Source organism: Sciurus carolinensis, chromosome 13, assembly GCF_902686445.1.
Source record: "Sciurus carolinensis chromosome 13, mSciCar1.2, whole genome shotgun sequence".
NCBI classification, from domain to species: Eukaryota; Metazoa; Chordata; class Mammalia; order Rodentia; family Sciuridae; genus Sciurus; species Sciurus carolinensis.
The window spans coordinates 72,588,236-72,605,591 of NC_062225.1; the positions used below are offsets into that span (position 1 = coordinate 72,588,236).

Genomic DNA, 17,356 nt, shown 5'->3' on the forward strand with positions numbered 1-17,356 from the left:
CCTCATTTTCCAGGTGAGGAAGTCTAAGTGTAATAATGTCTCCAATATGTAAATCAAGAAAGGAAGGCAGCACTGGGTTGTGGCTCAGTAGCAGAGCGCTCACCTCGCATGTACGGAGACACTAGGTTTGATCTTCAGCACCACATAAAAATAAATAAAATATTTATTAAAAAAAAAAAAAAAGAAGGAAACAGAGTTAAAAAGCATATTACTTAGAGAAATGGAGCTCACCCCAGAAGAACTAAACTAAAACAATTTTCTTGTTTTAATTGTAAGTTGTTCTCTAAGGAAACAGGACTGGCAGAAGGGAGACATGGGAAAGAAGACTACTGCTATCAAATACAAAATAATTTCAGTACTATTTCCTTTTATATGTATTTAGTTGTAGATGGACACAACACCTTCGTTTGGTTTGTTTATTTTTTTAATATGGTGCTGAGGATTGAACCCAGGGCCTCACACATGCTAGGCTCTACCACTGAGCTACAACCCCACACCCACCATTTCCATTTTTTAACTATGTGAGTGATTTACTTTGATCATTTCTTTTAAATTTAGCTAATATCTTTTCAAAACAAGCAGCAATCTAATTTGTCCTACTACCTCAAACAGGTGAAATTCTTTAGTATTTTAACGGTTTCTAAAGAATGGTCTAATAATGCAAAGTTAACAAATCAGCACGTCCTAAGTTTCTCATTCAATGTTGCATTTGATAAATTCATATAAAGTAATTCTAGAAAATGCTAACATGTGGTCCATCTTTAATGCCTATGCATTGTATTTCTCTTTAAGAATAAAGAGATTTTAACACCCTGTTCAACCAAGACTGTAGGTTCAAGACAGAAAATTCCTGGTCAGATTATGGATACTAAGAAACCAAAGCTCTAGTCAGTTCTACACCAGGCTAGCATTTTAGTACTGGTAACAGTGGCAGAAAAGGCTGATGCTACCCAGGTGAGATGCTGTAGAGGCTAGACTAAATCCAGTTGTATGTCTTGCACACGATCTAGTCAAGACACCTGTGGTCCAGGGACATTCAGTTTAGCCTGCATAATGTTGGCCTCCTCTAGATTTTTAATTTTGAAAAAGTAGCCAACGTCTAAAACTAATAGAATTCATACAAAAATTGTGACTTTCACCTTCTGGGTCAATAGAGGTAAGCCCCCTCAGAGATAGGATGTCCCAATTTTTCACACACAGTCTGCTTCCCTCATTTATGTTACAACTCTGACCCTCATAGGCCATTTGCATTTCTGACACTTGCTAAAAAAAGATTACATGTTAACATGCCTAACTCATGTCAAGAGTCTTTGAGGAAGGACTCACAGTCAGGGTACAACTGGAAATCCATCAGTGACAATGGTTCCTGGCATCAGTGGCTCCAGAAGAAGGTTAGAAGTACTGGTGAACAGCAGTCTGTCCTACCTAGAAACTCTCTAAATAGGTATTTTAAAGTAGTGGATCTCTTTATTGGGGTATTATAGAAGAGTTACTTATGGAAAAAAAAAAAAAAAAATATATATATATATGTGTGTGTGTGTGTGTGTGTGTGTGTGTGTGTTTGTAAGAATTATTGTGCATGCCTAAACATTAAGAATATCTAGGGCTAGGATTATAGCTCAGTGGTACAGTGCTTGCCTGGCACATGTGAGACACTGGGTTCAAACCTCAGCACCACATATAAATAAATAAAATAAAGGTATTGTGTCCATCAACAACTAAAAATATTTTTAAAAAACAATATATGTACATGCCCATTTGCCTATAAATTATTCCCTGCCAACTGCCTTCCTTTTAACAGAACTAGGATTGAATGACAGATAAGAAAAGTGGTATCCAGTCAGTTGATCAGTAGCAAAGATATACTTAATGACTAGAAATAAAAACTAAAGCACAATGTCCAATAATTAATAACATAATCTCTATTTGGAGCAAAAGAGTCATACTTTACTTACATTTTAATGTTTCTCCAGCATATGGTATATGCAGTTTGAATCGGTCACAGTTAGGTCCAGGAGTCAATGATGTACAGCTTTTAAAAAAAAAAAGAGAGAGAGAGGGAGAGAAGAAAAAAAATTTTAAGTGAACTTTTTAAAATCTCACATATTTATAATATTTAGTAAAGTAAATAAAAAGTGAACCTTACAGACAAAAAGTTAAAATATTGGCTCACAGAACAAAATAAGTCTAATGATCATGGAGGTCAAAACAGTAAGTCTTGACCTAAAACAAGTAATTTGTTTACCTCGCAATAAAACTTATATGCCTTCTAACAACAAACACCAACAGAGCTTCAACTGCTTTCCTCAAAGAAGTACATATTGACTTTTAAAACTATGTATATGATCCAAACAGGTCTCTACTCTTTGTTGCCAAGAATTATAAAAGAAGAGTAATTTTATGGTCATATTTTAAACAGACTCTTAGCTTTCACTCTCAGAACAGAAAAGAGCCCACTTTGGGCCTTTTTCTGGTACCAGATGGTTTTCTTTCTTTCCACAAAGGTATAATGCTTCATCTAGATTTGGCACACTGTAACTTTCATCTGCAGGAAAGCAAAACGCATTATACTTGGTTTCGGATAAAATGTAAATGTAAGAAGGGGGGGTGGTTGAGTTAATCACCAAGGACTCAATGTTTTTGGTGTCTTTTTAATCTACTACTTCACAAAGTTCTACAACGTTCTTTGTTCTACACATCTACTTTACATCTTACGATCTTACAAGTCAGAACTTCAACTGCATAACAAGAGTACTGGCTCATAAGTTAATAAAATGCTATCATGAAGCAACTGAGGAAGTTAGATGTCTTCTTTTTTTTTTTTTAAAGAGTGAAAGGAATAGGATTTACTCAAGTGTGACAGAAACAGAACTTACAGGGGCAAGAGGGGACCCCAACAGAGGTTGCCCTTCATTTCATTTTTAAAAAGTGAGGTTTTTAATTTATTGAGTAAAGTAAAGGAGCTAATTTTCTCTCATAATTCCAATACTGACTCTGAAGCTAATGTGAAAATGAACCTGCAAAAGTAGTTTAAGGAATGGAAACACAGAGGAATAAATGCACAACTTCCCTAGATGGTCACTTTGAAGGGAAAAGACCATATGAAAATAAAGTCAAGAAATGCTGGCTTTAAAGAAACTATCTCAGTCTCATATCAGATTTACTTTTTGCAAAATTATTTGAACATAAAAGAAAAAAAAATGAGAAAGATGCTTTAACTCAGGTATTGTTAACATAAATCTCTCGATTATTCCTCTTTACATTCAAGGATCAAAAAAAGGTTTTTAGATTAAAAACTAAACGAAGTTGTATTAGCAACTGAATAGTAACCTATTTAAATTTTTCACCAATTTTAAAAACCCATTCTTCCTTTCCTTTCAGTATAAAATATTCTCCAGAGCACATTTTACAAAAGGCACCAAAACATTTCCCTTTTATAGGTTGGGTATTACTTATTCAAAATGCTAAGGACTCTAAGTGTTTAAGATTTCAGATTTCTTCATATTTTAGAATATCTTGCACATACATAATGGAATATCTTAGGGATAGAACCCTAATCTAAACACAAAATGCATTTGTTTCACACATGCCTTCTCCACCATATGTTTAAGGTGAATTTTATACAGTAATTTTAGTGCACCTGCATTTTGACAGCAACCTGTCACATGAGGTCAGAAGGGGAATTCACCACTTGTGGCATCATGAGGGCACTCAAAAAGTTTTAAATTTTGAAAGATTTTGGATTTGGCATTTCCAGATTAGGAATGTTCAATTTATAGTAAACCATTTTCTAGCCCACAACACAGCAATTATTTGAAAGGGCTTATGGAAAACCCATAAATTCTAGCATTAAAAAATATAAAGGTAATCGAATGATAGTAATGACCCTATAAGCAACACTAACAATATCCAACCTGCAGAAAATGACAGAAAACACCCTTCACAACAGTGTTTTGGGGCTTGAAGATAAACTCATCTACCTATATAACTTAAACACTGGATTCAGCAGTAGTACAGGAAATCCTCAAGAGTAATCTGATTCTGGTTTGCTTGAACACAAGAACCAAATTTCACTCTACCTGCCATGTGAAATTGTTTTTTTCTGAACATTCACTGTTGGGCCATACTTTATTTTCTGCTTTACCAGGACTGGGAAAGTGTTTCTGTGCCCTGCCATTTCACCTTCCTCCCTTACCACAGCAACAGGTGGTTCTAGAAACCACAGGGCGTTGAAAAGGACATTTCTCCATCCGAGTGATTAATTCACTTTTGTTGGGTTTTGGTTGTTTGTTTGTTTGTTTCTAAATCAGATAAGACAGACTGAGCATTGTTCTAGGTGTCAGGAATACAGGTGGCCAAGAGAGATAAGACTATAATCTATTGGTACTTCAACTTTATTGAGGAAAGAAGAAATGATAAACAAGAGACAAAGATAGTTTAAGATTACTAAATGTCATGAAGATAATAAAACAGGGTGCTGCAAAACAGAATGAAGCTCCTTTACAATGGAAAATCAACAAAGACCTCTAGAAGAGGAGAAATCCCAAACCTAAATAACCCTAAGGGGTCAACGAGGCAAAGTTCTGGGAAGAGCATTCCAGGCAGAGGAAACAGTGGGTGCAAGGAGTGAAAGCAGGATCACGTCTGATATGTCTGGCAAGAAATCTTTACATATCTGGGCAATGAAGCTGGAGCAGAGTAGATGAGGGAGGAAATAGCCAAAAATGAAGACAAAAGGTAAGCGAGGGATATGTCAATAGTGCAGGGTCTTGCAAGCAGTGGCAATAAATTCAGTTTTTATGCCAAGCACATAGAAGGGTTTTTAACAGAAGAGTAACATCTGATTCTAAGATTTTAAGAGATTACTGTGTCTACAAGTTAAAAAAAAAAAAAAAAAAACTAAAAGGCTGGGGCTATAACTCAATGGCAGAGTGCTTGCCTGGCATGTGTGAGGCACTGGTTCCATCCTTAGCACCACCTAAAAACAAACAAATAAAATAAAGTCATGCTGTCCATCTACAACTACAAATTTAAAAAAAAAAAAAAAAGACTGTAAGAAAATAAAAATGGAAAGACCAGACAGGAGACCATAGAAGGCAAGAAACATGAGGAATGCTGGGACTAGGCTGGCAGCCATGGGAATGGAGACAAATGCATTTGCTACATAGGGAGAAACAGAGGAGAAAGTTTAGGGAAAAGGGAAACCAAGAGTGAGAAGTGCACGAAGGTAACCAGATCTTCTATGGGAACAGTCAGGTAGATGGATGGGTCAATCTAGAAAAGCAATTAAACGCTGGTATGAGAAAAGGTATGAGAAAAAATTTGCCAAAACTCATCTAAGAAAAAATGCTGTAGGATATTGGAAAGATCGCTCCCTGGAAATAAACACTCAAGTGAAAAGGTATAATCTCCAGTAGGCTGCAGAGCTTCTGATTTGCTGAAAAGGAATTTACAGATTTGGGGCCAAGAGCTAAACTACTCAGGATGACAAAGGAAAGCTGCCATCAGTAGGTCTCTTTCTCCTGAGCAACAAACAGTTTCTCCTCCAATGAATTTTGAGCAAATTATTGAAAATATCTCTTACACTCTCTCTTCTACATTACCTGGGACAAAGGGGGATTATGAAAAACAAGCCAATGTCACATACAAAAAGGTTCTTTTAAGATTAAAGTAAAATGTTTGCTCTTCTTAAATTACTTTCATCTAAAACTGGTTTGGATCCTATTATTTAATTTACTGTGAAAAGTCAAATCTCTCTCAAGGTGAGCATTCATTTTTCTGTCAATCAAGGATGAGCATGGGGGCCAGTGGTGGAGTATATGCTTTAGCAAGCAAAAGGGGGGGAAAAAAAAGCAGCATGGGTTAGAAAAGATAAAAAAATACAATTACACTTATAGAAAAAAGAGATGTGAGAGAGAGAGAGAGAGAGAGAGAGAGAGAGAGAGAGAGAGTGTGTGTGTGTGTGTGTGTGTGTATACACATAAGAAGATGACAGAAGAGTCACCAAAACATGCCAAGGTTCGGGTGCTTTTACAACTTTCTTCTGATTAACTTTCTGCATTGTTCTTAGTTTTTTTATGTTTTTTTTTTTTTGCATTGTTCTTAGCTTTATAATGAATATGAACTATTTTATAATTGTTAAATATTTTAATTTAAATACCTCCTTTTATATTTTAAAATATTTAACAATTTAAATATTTAATTTAAAAATATTTAATTTAAATACATCCTTTCAAAAGATAGTGGTCTGAGACAGACATCATTACCTTATGTACATGTATGATTACATGAATGGGGGTGAATCTACCTTGTGAACAACCATAGAAATGAAAAGTTGTACCCCATTTGTGTACAATGAATGAAAATGCAGTCTGTAAAAAATTTTTAAAAATTTTTTTAATTAAAAAAGTAAAAATAAATAAATAAATACATCATTTTTATATTTGACTAAGCAAACAAGGTTATGATGGCCAGATTTATCTTTTTCTCCTAAAGTGCCTCATTCCTTTTCATAAGGAAAGAATACAGGGTGATTTATTGATAAGTCTTCAAGTAAAGTATATGAAAGCCTTCACATTTCTTTTTTCTGTTTTTATTGTTTTTCTTTTTTACACTTTTACAGTGCTAGGGTCAAACCCAGTACCTTACATATGCTAGGCGAGTACTGTACCAGTGAGCCACACCCCAGCCACAAAGCTTCACATTCCTAACATTCACAGTTCCTTTGGTCAGAATTTTGGGAATGGTTTGGCTGGGCTTAAGGTCTCCCAGGCAGTTGTAGTCAGAAATCAGTAACAGATAATTAATAGGACAGGGAAATTCATTTATCTAGAAAGCCACTTCCTTACAAAATATGAAAAAGATACTGGCATCATCAAAATTCTGTTTGCTGTAATGGCAACATATCCTCACATATAGTTAGATCCAAGCTTTAAAAAGCCAGTATTTTGGGCTGGGGTTGTGGCTCAATGGTAGAGCGCTCACCTAGCAAGCGTGAGATCCTGGGTTCGATCCTCGGCATCACACAAAAATAAAGCAAAGGTATTGTGTCCACCTACAACTAAAAAATTTTAAAAAGGTCAATATTTCAGGGCTGAGGTACTTGGCTAGCATGTGCAAGGCCCTAGATTCATTCTCCAGTAGTGAGAGAAAAAAAATAAAAAGAAAAACAGCAATGTTCCAAAATTCAATAACTTTCAACAACAAAAATCATTTTAAAATAATTTTTTTAGATTGCTAACAAACAGTAATTTCAAATTTGTCCCTTAACCCCATTTCCTCAGTGCTTACTATATGCCAGGCACTGTGCTTAGATCTGGGAATACAGCAGTAACAACATATTTTGGTATCAGAGTATAAAAAGAGTTTATATATCTTTTGCCAATTTCAACTCACCTCAATATACTAGGAATGCACTATTTTAAACTTAAATATGTGGGAAAAACCAAGGGGGTTAAACTCATATTCTGTAGATTATGCACAAAGGAATTATAAGTGGGAATTCTTTCTTTTTACTTTTTTTACTTGGAGATGAAAACAATATATTTTATTTATTTTTATGCGATGCTGAGGATGGAACCCAGTGCCTCACTCGTGCTAGGCAGGCGCTCCACCACTGAGCTACAACCCTAGCCCAAGGGGGAATTTTTTTGGGGGGTGGGGGTAAGTGGGTACTAGGGATTGAACTCAGGGGCACTCGACCACTGAACCACATCCTCAGCCCTAATTTGTATTTTATTTAGAGACAGGGTCTCACTGAGTTGCTTCGTACCCTAGCTTTTGCTGAAGCTGGCTTTGAACTCAGGATCCTCCAGAGCCACAGGGATTACAGACAGGTACCACAGCATCCAGCTCCAAGTGGGAATTCTTGATGACATCAAAGGAGGTAGTTTACTCCAGTACTTTATTATAGAAATAGAAGTTGACTATTGATAAAACAAAATGCTAAGCATAATAACCTTTGCACACTCTCCTCCCTATAGGTTTATATATTTAATCATATAATTCCTAATATTATTTATGTACTTCCCCTAATTGTGCTTTGTTTTTTCAACCAGATTATAAAATTCTTGATGCCAACAACTGTTTTATAATTAAAAAAAAAATCCCAATACAGCATATAGCACATGCTAAGCATCCAGCATTGGCAAAATTTGGTTTTTAGCTTTTATTTTTTTACTTATTCTTTTTAGATCTACATGACAGTAGAATATATTTTGGCATATTATACTTACATGGAGTATAACTTCCCATTCTTGCAGTTGCACACAATGAGAAGTTACAATGGTTGTGTATTCATATATGAACATAGTCAAGTTATGCAGATTCATTTTACTGTCTTTCCTATTCCTATCCTCCCTCCCTTCCCTTCATAATTTCAATATTAAAGGGAAGACTACCAGAATTAGTGAAAAATGTGAATTGCACATTCTTAAATGATATTTTATTAAGTACCCATAATAATGCAAAGTAAAAGCTGACAAAACATTGCCAAAAAGAGGTTCTTTACTATATGCATTAATGAAAAGTATTTATTGGTAAGTATAAGAACTGTCTACATGTAAACCAATGATGCAAAAGAGAAAATAAAGTCACTGTAATTTGATTACTTAGGATCTACAATGTTGACACTATTAACTGATTTAGTAAACTCTTTAAATAAATTTTTTAAATGGTGAAAAATAAAGTTAGATTTGATTCTTCTTTAAAATTATTATGTGTTCACACCTATTATTAATCCCAGAGATTTGGGAAGCCAAGACAGAAGGATCACAAGTTTGAGGCTAGAGCCTCTGCAACTTAAATGATAAAATTTTTAAAAGGGGTTGGAGGTATAGTATAGCTCAGTGATAGAGCACCCCTAGATTCAACCCCCAGTACTACAAAAAAAGAAATAAATTTTATATGTTTCTAGTTACTGAACTATGATTCAAATTATTAAGGTTTTCCTATAAAAAGGGAAAGTTGGCAATTTCACTAAATAGGATTTTAGTAACACTCAAGAATTAATGTGGATTAACAAACTACATGAAAGTATTCTACAATCTTTAACACATCAGTATTTTTAAGACAATGCAAAATACAAGAAAATACATTCTTTCTGGCTTAAGGCTAAACCTATTATTTGACACTGTCTGGAAAAAACAGTGATTTAGACCATTTCTATTCTTTAAGCCACCTAAAAAGAACAAAGTAGATGAATCCAGGGTTCCTTCCCCGAGTCTGCGTCAATTTCCTTTACCCTGGCTATTAATTTACCATTTGGCATGCTCTCCTACACAGCTTCCTGTTTTCTTGATAGTGACGTTTGTGCTTGACCAATATTTAACATCAGCTGAAAAGGAAGTTTTCAGCTTTGGAAACCTAAAATAACAGGTGACTATGAAATAAAATAGACTCAAAGACCAATAACTGCCTGGTAAACTTTTAAGTCACAAACTGTTAGCTGATATTCACATTTTCATTTTATATAACTAATTTTTTTTTTTTGGTTTAAATCTAACATCAGTAACTTCACTCAGATCAAATCATTTTCAAATCATCATGGTTTCCAGACAGTAAAAAATCTAAAAGACTGACACAGGGTATCTTGACTTCTACATAACCTACAAAATGCAAAAGCATTCTAACTTCTGATTCAAGGACAGCTTTGGAAGAGAATCATAACCCATTTAGTTGACTACATCGAATCCCACAGGGTCAAGTCTTAGGCCCTTCTCCAAGGAAAGGTGAGAATTAAAACTGATAAAAGAAAGCAGAATTTTTTACATTGTTCTCCAGGGGCATGGGACTATCAACCTATAACATACAATATACCTGATATGCCAAGTATATCCTCTATATCTCCAAAGTCTAAAAACTATTTCTAGACCCTACTAGAAAATAATGTATTTAATTCTTAGCACTAGAATGCCAAAATGCCATTATCAAAACAAATGACTCATCCAGAATGTTTTAAAAATTATAAAATTAAAATATTCAAGAAAACGTGTTTGCCAGTTCATGTGGCATCAAGTTATGCCAAGTTTCTATGCCCTATCTCCATTTACAAATGATAAGTTTCAATTTTACTTTAGAGGAGTATTTTTAAATGTTAGTAGGTGTTCCTATAACAAAAGTGTGGTTTCAATTACAATAAATTTCAGTAAGAATGACGGGCTCAAATACTATTTTTAACAGTTAACTAGGATGGGGAAAATCCTTTCACTTTTTTAGATAGACATTTAGCCCATTAATTTTTAACCTTTCTTCTTTTCTAAAATGAAAATTTAATTCACTCTGTTCACAGAATAATGGAGAAAATGAGTAGGATTATCCCAACCAGCTAAATGATAGAATTAAATATCTATTCATGATTTTAAAAACTCTATTGTTGACTAGAATGAAAAGGAGTATCCTTAATCTGATAAAGACTACCTACAAAAACAAAAAAACCTATAGCAACATCAGACTTAACAAAATACTAGGTTTTTTCCTTGGAGATAATGAAACAAGGATATCTACTCTCACCACTTTCATTCAACATTGTACTGGAGGTCCTAACCAGGGCAGAGAAGTATGGGGAAAGGAATAAACACTGAAAAGGAAGAAATAAAACCATATTATTTGCAGAAAGTACATGCATGTAGAAAATTTGTTAAATCTTCACATGCACAATCATAATTAATATGTGAGTTAGCAAAGTTGCTTGACAAAGAACATGCAGAAAATCTACTATATTTCTATATACCATCAAAAATAAATTAGAGGCCAAGAGCAGGGGCACACACCTGTAATCCCAGTAGCTTGGGAGGCTGAGGCAGGAGGATCACAAGTTCAAAGCCAGCCTCAGCAAAAGCAAGGCACTAAGCAACTCTGTGAGGCTGTTTCTAAATAAAATACAAAATAGGGTTGGGGATGTGGCTCAATGGCCCAGCGCCCAATCCTGGGTACCAAAAAAAAAAAAAAAAAAAATCAATTAGAAAATAAATTTTCACAAAGATGCCAACTAAAATAACATCAAATGGGCTGCGGATGTAATGCAGGTAGAGAGCTGGCCTAGCATGCAAGCCTCTTGATTGCCAGCACCTCAGAAAAATAAAATAACATAAAAGTGATCAAATGTATAAAAATAAATGTCACAAAAGATGTGCAAATTATCAAGAATACAAGCAATAATAAGAATAAGTGTTGGCGAGAATGTGAAGGAAAAGGTACACTCACACATTGTTGGTGGGACTGCAGATTAGTGAAACCACTTTGGAAAGCAGTATGGAGATTCCTCAGAAAACTTGGGATGGAACCACCATTTGATCTGGCTATCCCACTCCTTGGCACATACCCAAAAGACTTAAAATCAGCATACTACAGTGATGAAGCCACAACACTGTGTATAGCAGCTCAATTCACAATAGCGAAACTATGGAAGCAACCTAGATGCCCTTTGACAGAGGAATGGATAAAAAAAATGTGGTACATATACACAAGGGAATATTATTCAGTCTTTAAAGAAGAACGAAATTATGGCATTTGCATAATTTGCATAATGGATGGAACTGGAGAAGATCATGCTAAGTGAAATAAGCCAATCCCAAAAAACCAAAGGCCAAATGTTTTCTCTGATAAGCAGATGCTGGTCCATAGTGGGGGGTGGGGAAGAATGAAGGAACTTTGGATTGTGCAGAGGGAAGTGAAAGGAAGGGTGGGTCAGGAGGGAATGGGAAGGATGGTAGACTGAGACAGACATTATTACCCTATACACATGTATGAAAAGAATTTTTTTAAAGAATATTTATCACTGTCAAAAAAAGTTAATGAAAAAAATAAAAATTTTTAAAAAGCAAAAACAAAAGATGTGTAAGATCTTTATGCAGAAAGTTATTACTGTATTAAAAGAAAAATAAAGAAGACAAATTATACATGACCAGTGTAACTCCACATCATGTACAACCACAAAAATGGGAAGTTATACTACTGCATGTATGTATGATATGTCAAAATACATTCTACTGTCACGTATAACTAAAAACAATTTTTTAAAAAAAGAAAACAAATAAGTAGAGCTATCATGTTTGTGGATTAAAAGACTCATCATGAAAAGATGTCAGTTCTCTCTAAATTGATCTGGAAGCTGAAAAGAGAGTTCTAATACATAAATAGAATGCCAAGAACCAAAAATAGATGAGATTTTCATGAAAAAATTGTAGGATTATTTACAATAGCCAAAGGATGGAAGCAATCCAAAAGGTCCACCTATGAATACTGGATAAACAAAATGCGGTATATATATACATACCTATAATGGAATATTATTCAGCCTTAAAAAGGAAGGAAATTTTGACACCACAACCTAGATAAACCTTGAAGACATTTTGCTACATGAAACAAGCCAGTCATAAAAGGACAAACACTACATGATTCCATTTTCATGAGGCACCTAAAGTAGGCAAATTTATTCAGACAAAAAGTAAAATGGCATTTGCCAATGGCTGAGGGAAGGTGAACACAGGGAGCTGATATTTAATAGGACAGAATTTCAGTGGGGGAAAATGAAGTTCCTGGGATGGATGGTCGTAATGGATGTAGAACAATTTGAATATTTTTATTGCCATAGAACTTTTTTTAACATTTAAGAAATGGTAATAATGCTAAATTTGAAAAAAAAACTTGTTATTTCTGATATCAAAAATTATCACAAATTTTATTTATCAAAACACCAATATTGCTACAAAGACAGACAAATACACCAGTGGAACAGAATAAAAAGCCCAAGACAGCCTCGCACACATGGACACTTAATTTATGGAAAGACACAGCAGGAAAGAAAAGAAAGGGTTCTCAATAGATTGATTTCCAAGTTTTGTTTTTTTGTTGGTTGTTTTTGAGGCGATTATGAATGGGATGAGATAGTTTTCCTAATTTCTCTTTCAGCTAATTCATCATTGGTTTATGGGAACACAACTGATTTATGGGAGTTCATTTCAACGGTGTCAGGTCTACTGGAAACCCTTACAGAGAAAATATAAAATGACCTCTGCCTCATATCATCCACAACAATCAAGTCCAGGTAGAAAATAAAAGAAAAATGTTTTTTAGAAGATCACCTGGGGGAGGGGAATAAATAGAAGAATGTTTTCAAGAACCTGAAATAGACAAGTTCCTAGACCTGATAGACCTGAAGGAGCACTTCCCAGAAGTGGATCCAAATGGTCAATAAACATATGAGAAAGTGTGTAATCTAGTGAGTACCAAGAAATGTAAAGTAAATCTGCAATGAGGAACCACAACCCCACCAGGATGGTTAAAATTAGACTGATAATGCCAACTACTGACAAGGATATAAATGCCTAGAAACTCTTATACACTGTTGGTGAAAGAATAAATTGGCATAACCATTTTAGGAAAAACGTTGGGCAGTGTTTATTACACGCAAATACGTGCACATGTACAACCTAGCTATTTTACTCCTAAACAATCCCCAGTGAAATGTATACACATGCTCACCAAAGATACAGATAAAATTGCACACAGCAGAAGCATTCTTTGAAACAACTCCACACTGAACAATTAAAATGTAATTTCAAACTCAGCAACAAATGCCCATCAGCTATCGAACAGGGCAATAAATAAGGATGTATAGCAATGAAATAAATTATACCTACATGCAATAATATGGATTAATCTCACAAATATATTGAAAACAATGTATAACTATGATTGTTATTTCAAGTTCAAAACTAGAAATACACTGTAGCATTTTGTGTACTAAGCAATAAAAGTATTATACAAAAGCAAAAAAATGATTACCATAAAAATCAGCACATTCTTGAGGTTGTACATGATGTGGAGTTACACTGGTCATGTATTCATGTATGAACATAGGAAAGTTAAGTCCAACTGTCTTTCCCATTCCCATTTCCCCTTATTTCTCTCCACCCATCCCCAAACCAGCGATGTCCACTCCTCCCCACCACCCCCAGCCTATTGCGAGTCAGCCTCTGCATATCAGAGAAAACATTCTGCCTTTGGTTTCTGGGGATTGGCTTATTTCACTTAGCAGGATAGTCTCCAGTTCCATCCATTTACCAGCAACCACCATAATTTCATTCTTCTTTATGGCTGAATAACATTCCACTGTGTATATGTACCAATTTTCTTTAGCCAATCATCTGTTGAAGGGCACCTAGGTTGGTTCCATAGCTTAGCTATTGTGAACTGAGCGGCTACAAACATTGATGTGGCTGTGTCACTATAGTATGCTGATTTTAAATACTTTGGGTATGTGCTGAGAAGTGAAATAACTGGGTCAGAAGGTGGTTCCATTCCAAGTTTTCTGAGGCATCTCCATACTGATTTCCAAAGTGGTTGCACCAATTTGCAGTCCCACCAGCAATGTATGAGGATACCTTTTTCCCCACATCCTCGTCAACATTTACTGTTATTTGTATTCTTGCCACTTAGAGATGATATCTCAGTGTAGTTTTAAATTGCACTTCTCTAATACTAGTGGTATTGAACATTTTTTTTCATATATTTGTTAACCGATCATATTTCTTCTGTGAAGTGCTGTCCAGTTCTGTTCCCATTTATTGATTGTGTTATCTGTATTTTTGGTGTTTTTTGAGTTCTTTATATATCCTAGAGATTAATGCTTTATCTGAGGTGCATGTGGTAAAGACTTTCTGCATTCTGTAGGCTCTTTCTTCATGTTCTTGATTGTTTCCTTTGCTGTGAAGCTTTTTAGTTTGATATCCATTTATTGGTTTTTTGCTTTCACTTCTTGCACTTTAGGAGTCTTGTTGAGGAATTTGGTTCCTAAGCTGATATGATGGAGATTTGGGCCTACTTTTTCTTCTAGTAGGCACAGGGTGTCTGGTCTAATCTATGCCTAGGTTCTTGATGCACTTTCAGTTGAGTGTTTTGCAGGGTAAGAGACAGGAATCTAATTTCATTTATTACATATGGATTTTCAATTTTTCCAGCAGCATTTGTTGAAAAAGATATCTTTTCTCCAGTGTATGTTTATGGCACCTTTGTCTAGAATGAGATAAGTATTTATATGGGTTTGTCTCTGTGTCTTATATTCTGTAATATTGGTCTTCATGTCTGTTTTGGTGCCAATACCATGCTGTTTTTATTACTTTACCTCTGTAATATAGTTTAAGGTCAGGTATTGTGATGCCTCCTGCTTCACTTTTCTTGCTAAGGACTGCACTGGCTTTTATGGGTCTCCTATTTTTCCAAAATGAATTTCATGATTGCTTTTTCTAGTTCTATGAAGAACGTCATTGGGATTTTAATAGGAATTGCAATAAATTTGTATAACGTTTTTGGTAGTATGACCATTTTGACAATATTAATGCTGCCTATCCAAAAACATGGGAGATCTTTCCATCTTCTAAGGTCTTCTTCAATTTCTTTCTTTAGTGTTCTGTACTTTTCATTGTAGAGGTCTTTCACATCTTTTGTTAGATTGATTCCCAAATATTTTATTTTCTTTGAGGTTACCATGAATACGATAGTTTTTCTGATTTCTCTATCATCATTGATGTATAGGAACACAATTAATTTATGGATGTTAATTGTATATCTTTCTACTTTGCTGAATTCATTTATGAGTTCTAGAAATTTTCTGGTTGACTTTTTTGGGTCTTCCAAATATAGAATCATGCCATCAGCAAATAGTTCTGAATTCTTCTTTTCCTACTTGTATCCTTTTAATTTCTTTCTTCTCATTGCTCTGGCTAGAGTTTCCAGGACAATGTTGAATAGAAGAGGTGAAAGAGGATATCCTTGTCTTGTTTTCTAAGGGAATTCTTTCCATTTTTCTCCATTTAGAATGATGTTGGCTTTGGGTTTAACATGGATAGCTTTTACAATGTTGAGGTATATTCCTACTATCCCTAGTTTTTCTACTGTTTTGAACATGAAGGGGTGCTATATTTTGTCAAATGCTTTTTCTACATCTATTGGGATAATCGTGTGACTCTTGTCCTTAAGTCTATTGACATGATGAATTACATGAATTACATTGAATCAACCTTACATCCCTGGGATGAACCACACTTGATCATGGTGCACTATCTTTTTAATATGTTTTTATATGAAATTTGCCAGTATCTTGGTTAAGAATTTTTGCATCTATGTTCATCAGGGATATTGGTCTGAAATTTTCTTTCCTTGATGTGTCTTTGGTTTTGGTATCAGGGTGATACTAGCTTCCCAGAATGAGTTTGGAAGGATTCCCTCCTTTTCTATTTCATGGAATTATTTGAGGAGAACTGGTGTTCTTCTTTGAAGAAGTACTAGTAGAACTCAGCTGAGAATCTGACTGGTCCTGTGCTTTTCTTTCTTGGTAGGCTTTTAATGATGTCTTCAATTTCACTGTTTGAAATTGATCTGTTTAAATTTTCTATATCCTCTTGATTCAATTTGGGTAGGTCGTATATCTCTAGCAATTTGTCTATGTCTTCAAGATTTTCTATTTTATTAGAATATAAATTTTCAAAATAGGTTCTGTTTATCATCTGTGTTTCAGTAGTGTCCACTGTGATATTTCCTTTTTCATTGTGAATTTTAGTAATCTTGAGTTTTTTCTTTCTCTTCCTTAGTTTGGCTAAGGAAAGTTGGTTCTTTGGCTAAGGGTACATCAATTTTATTTATTTTTCCAAAGAACCAACTTTTTGTTTGGTTAATTTTTTGGATTGTTTCTTTTGTTTCAATTTCATTGATTTCAGTTCTAATTTTAATTATTTCCTTCTGCTTTTGGTGTTGATTTGTTCTTTTTCTAGATCTTTGAGGTGTAATGTTAGGTTATTTGTTGACTTCCTATTCTTTTAATGAATAAGCTCAATGCAATAAACTTTCCTCTTAGTGTCCTAGAGATTCTGATATGTTGTATCACTATTCTCATTTAACTCTAATTTTTTTAAATTTCATCTCTGATTTCTTGTGCTATTCATTCACCATTCAATAGCATATTACTTAGTCTCCAGGTGTTAGAGTAGCTTCTATTTTTTATTATTGATTTCTAATTTTAGTTCATTATGATCTGACAGGATGCAAGATATTATCTCTATTATTTTGTGTTTGCTAAGAGTTGCTTTGTGGCCTAAGATATGGCCTATTGTAGAGAAGAATCCGTGTGCTGCTGAGAAGAAAGTGCATTCACTCATCGATGGATGAAGTATTCTATATATATGTCCATTAAGTCTAAATTATTGATGGTATTATTTAGTTCTATAGTTTGTTTAGTTTTGGTTTGGAAGATCTATCCAGTAGTGAGAGAGGTGTACTAATGTCACCCAGTATTATTATGTTGTGTTCTATTTCATTCTTAAAATTGAGAAAGGTTTGTTTGATATGCCTAGATGCTCCA

General features: G+C 34.6%; 1 protein-coding gene across 2 annotated transcripts in view; it reads right to left on the minus strand.

Annotated features, from left to right (window-relative positions):
* The window catches only part of Babam2 (BRISC and BRCA1 A complex member 2), a 404,865-nt gene that overhangs the window by 356,768 nt on the left and 30,741 nt on the right, over positions 1-17,356 (minus strand). For both annotated transcript variants that reach the window (XM_047523282.1, XM_047523280.1), the window contains exon 3: positions 1,956-2,032. In XM_047523282.1, the coding sequence (XP_047379238.1) occupies positions 1,956-2,032 (77 nt within the window). The remainder of the gene's footprint in view (positions 1-1,955; positions 2,033-17,356) is intronic.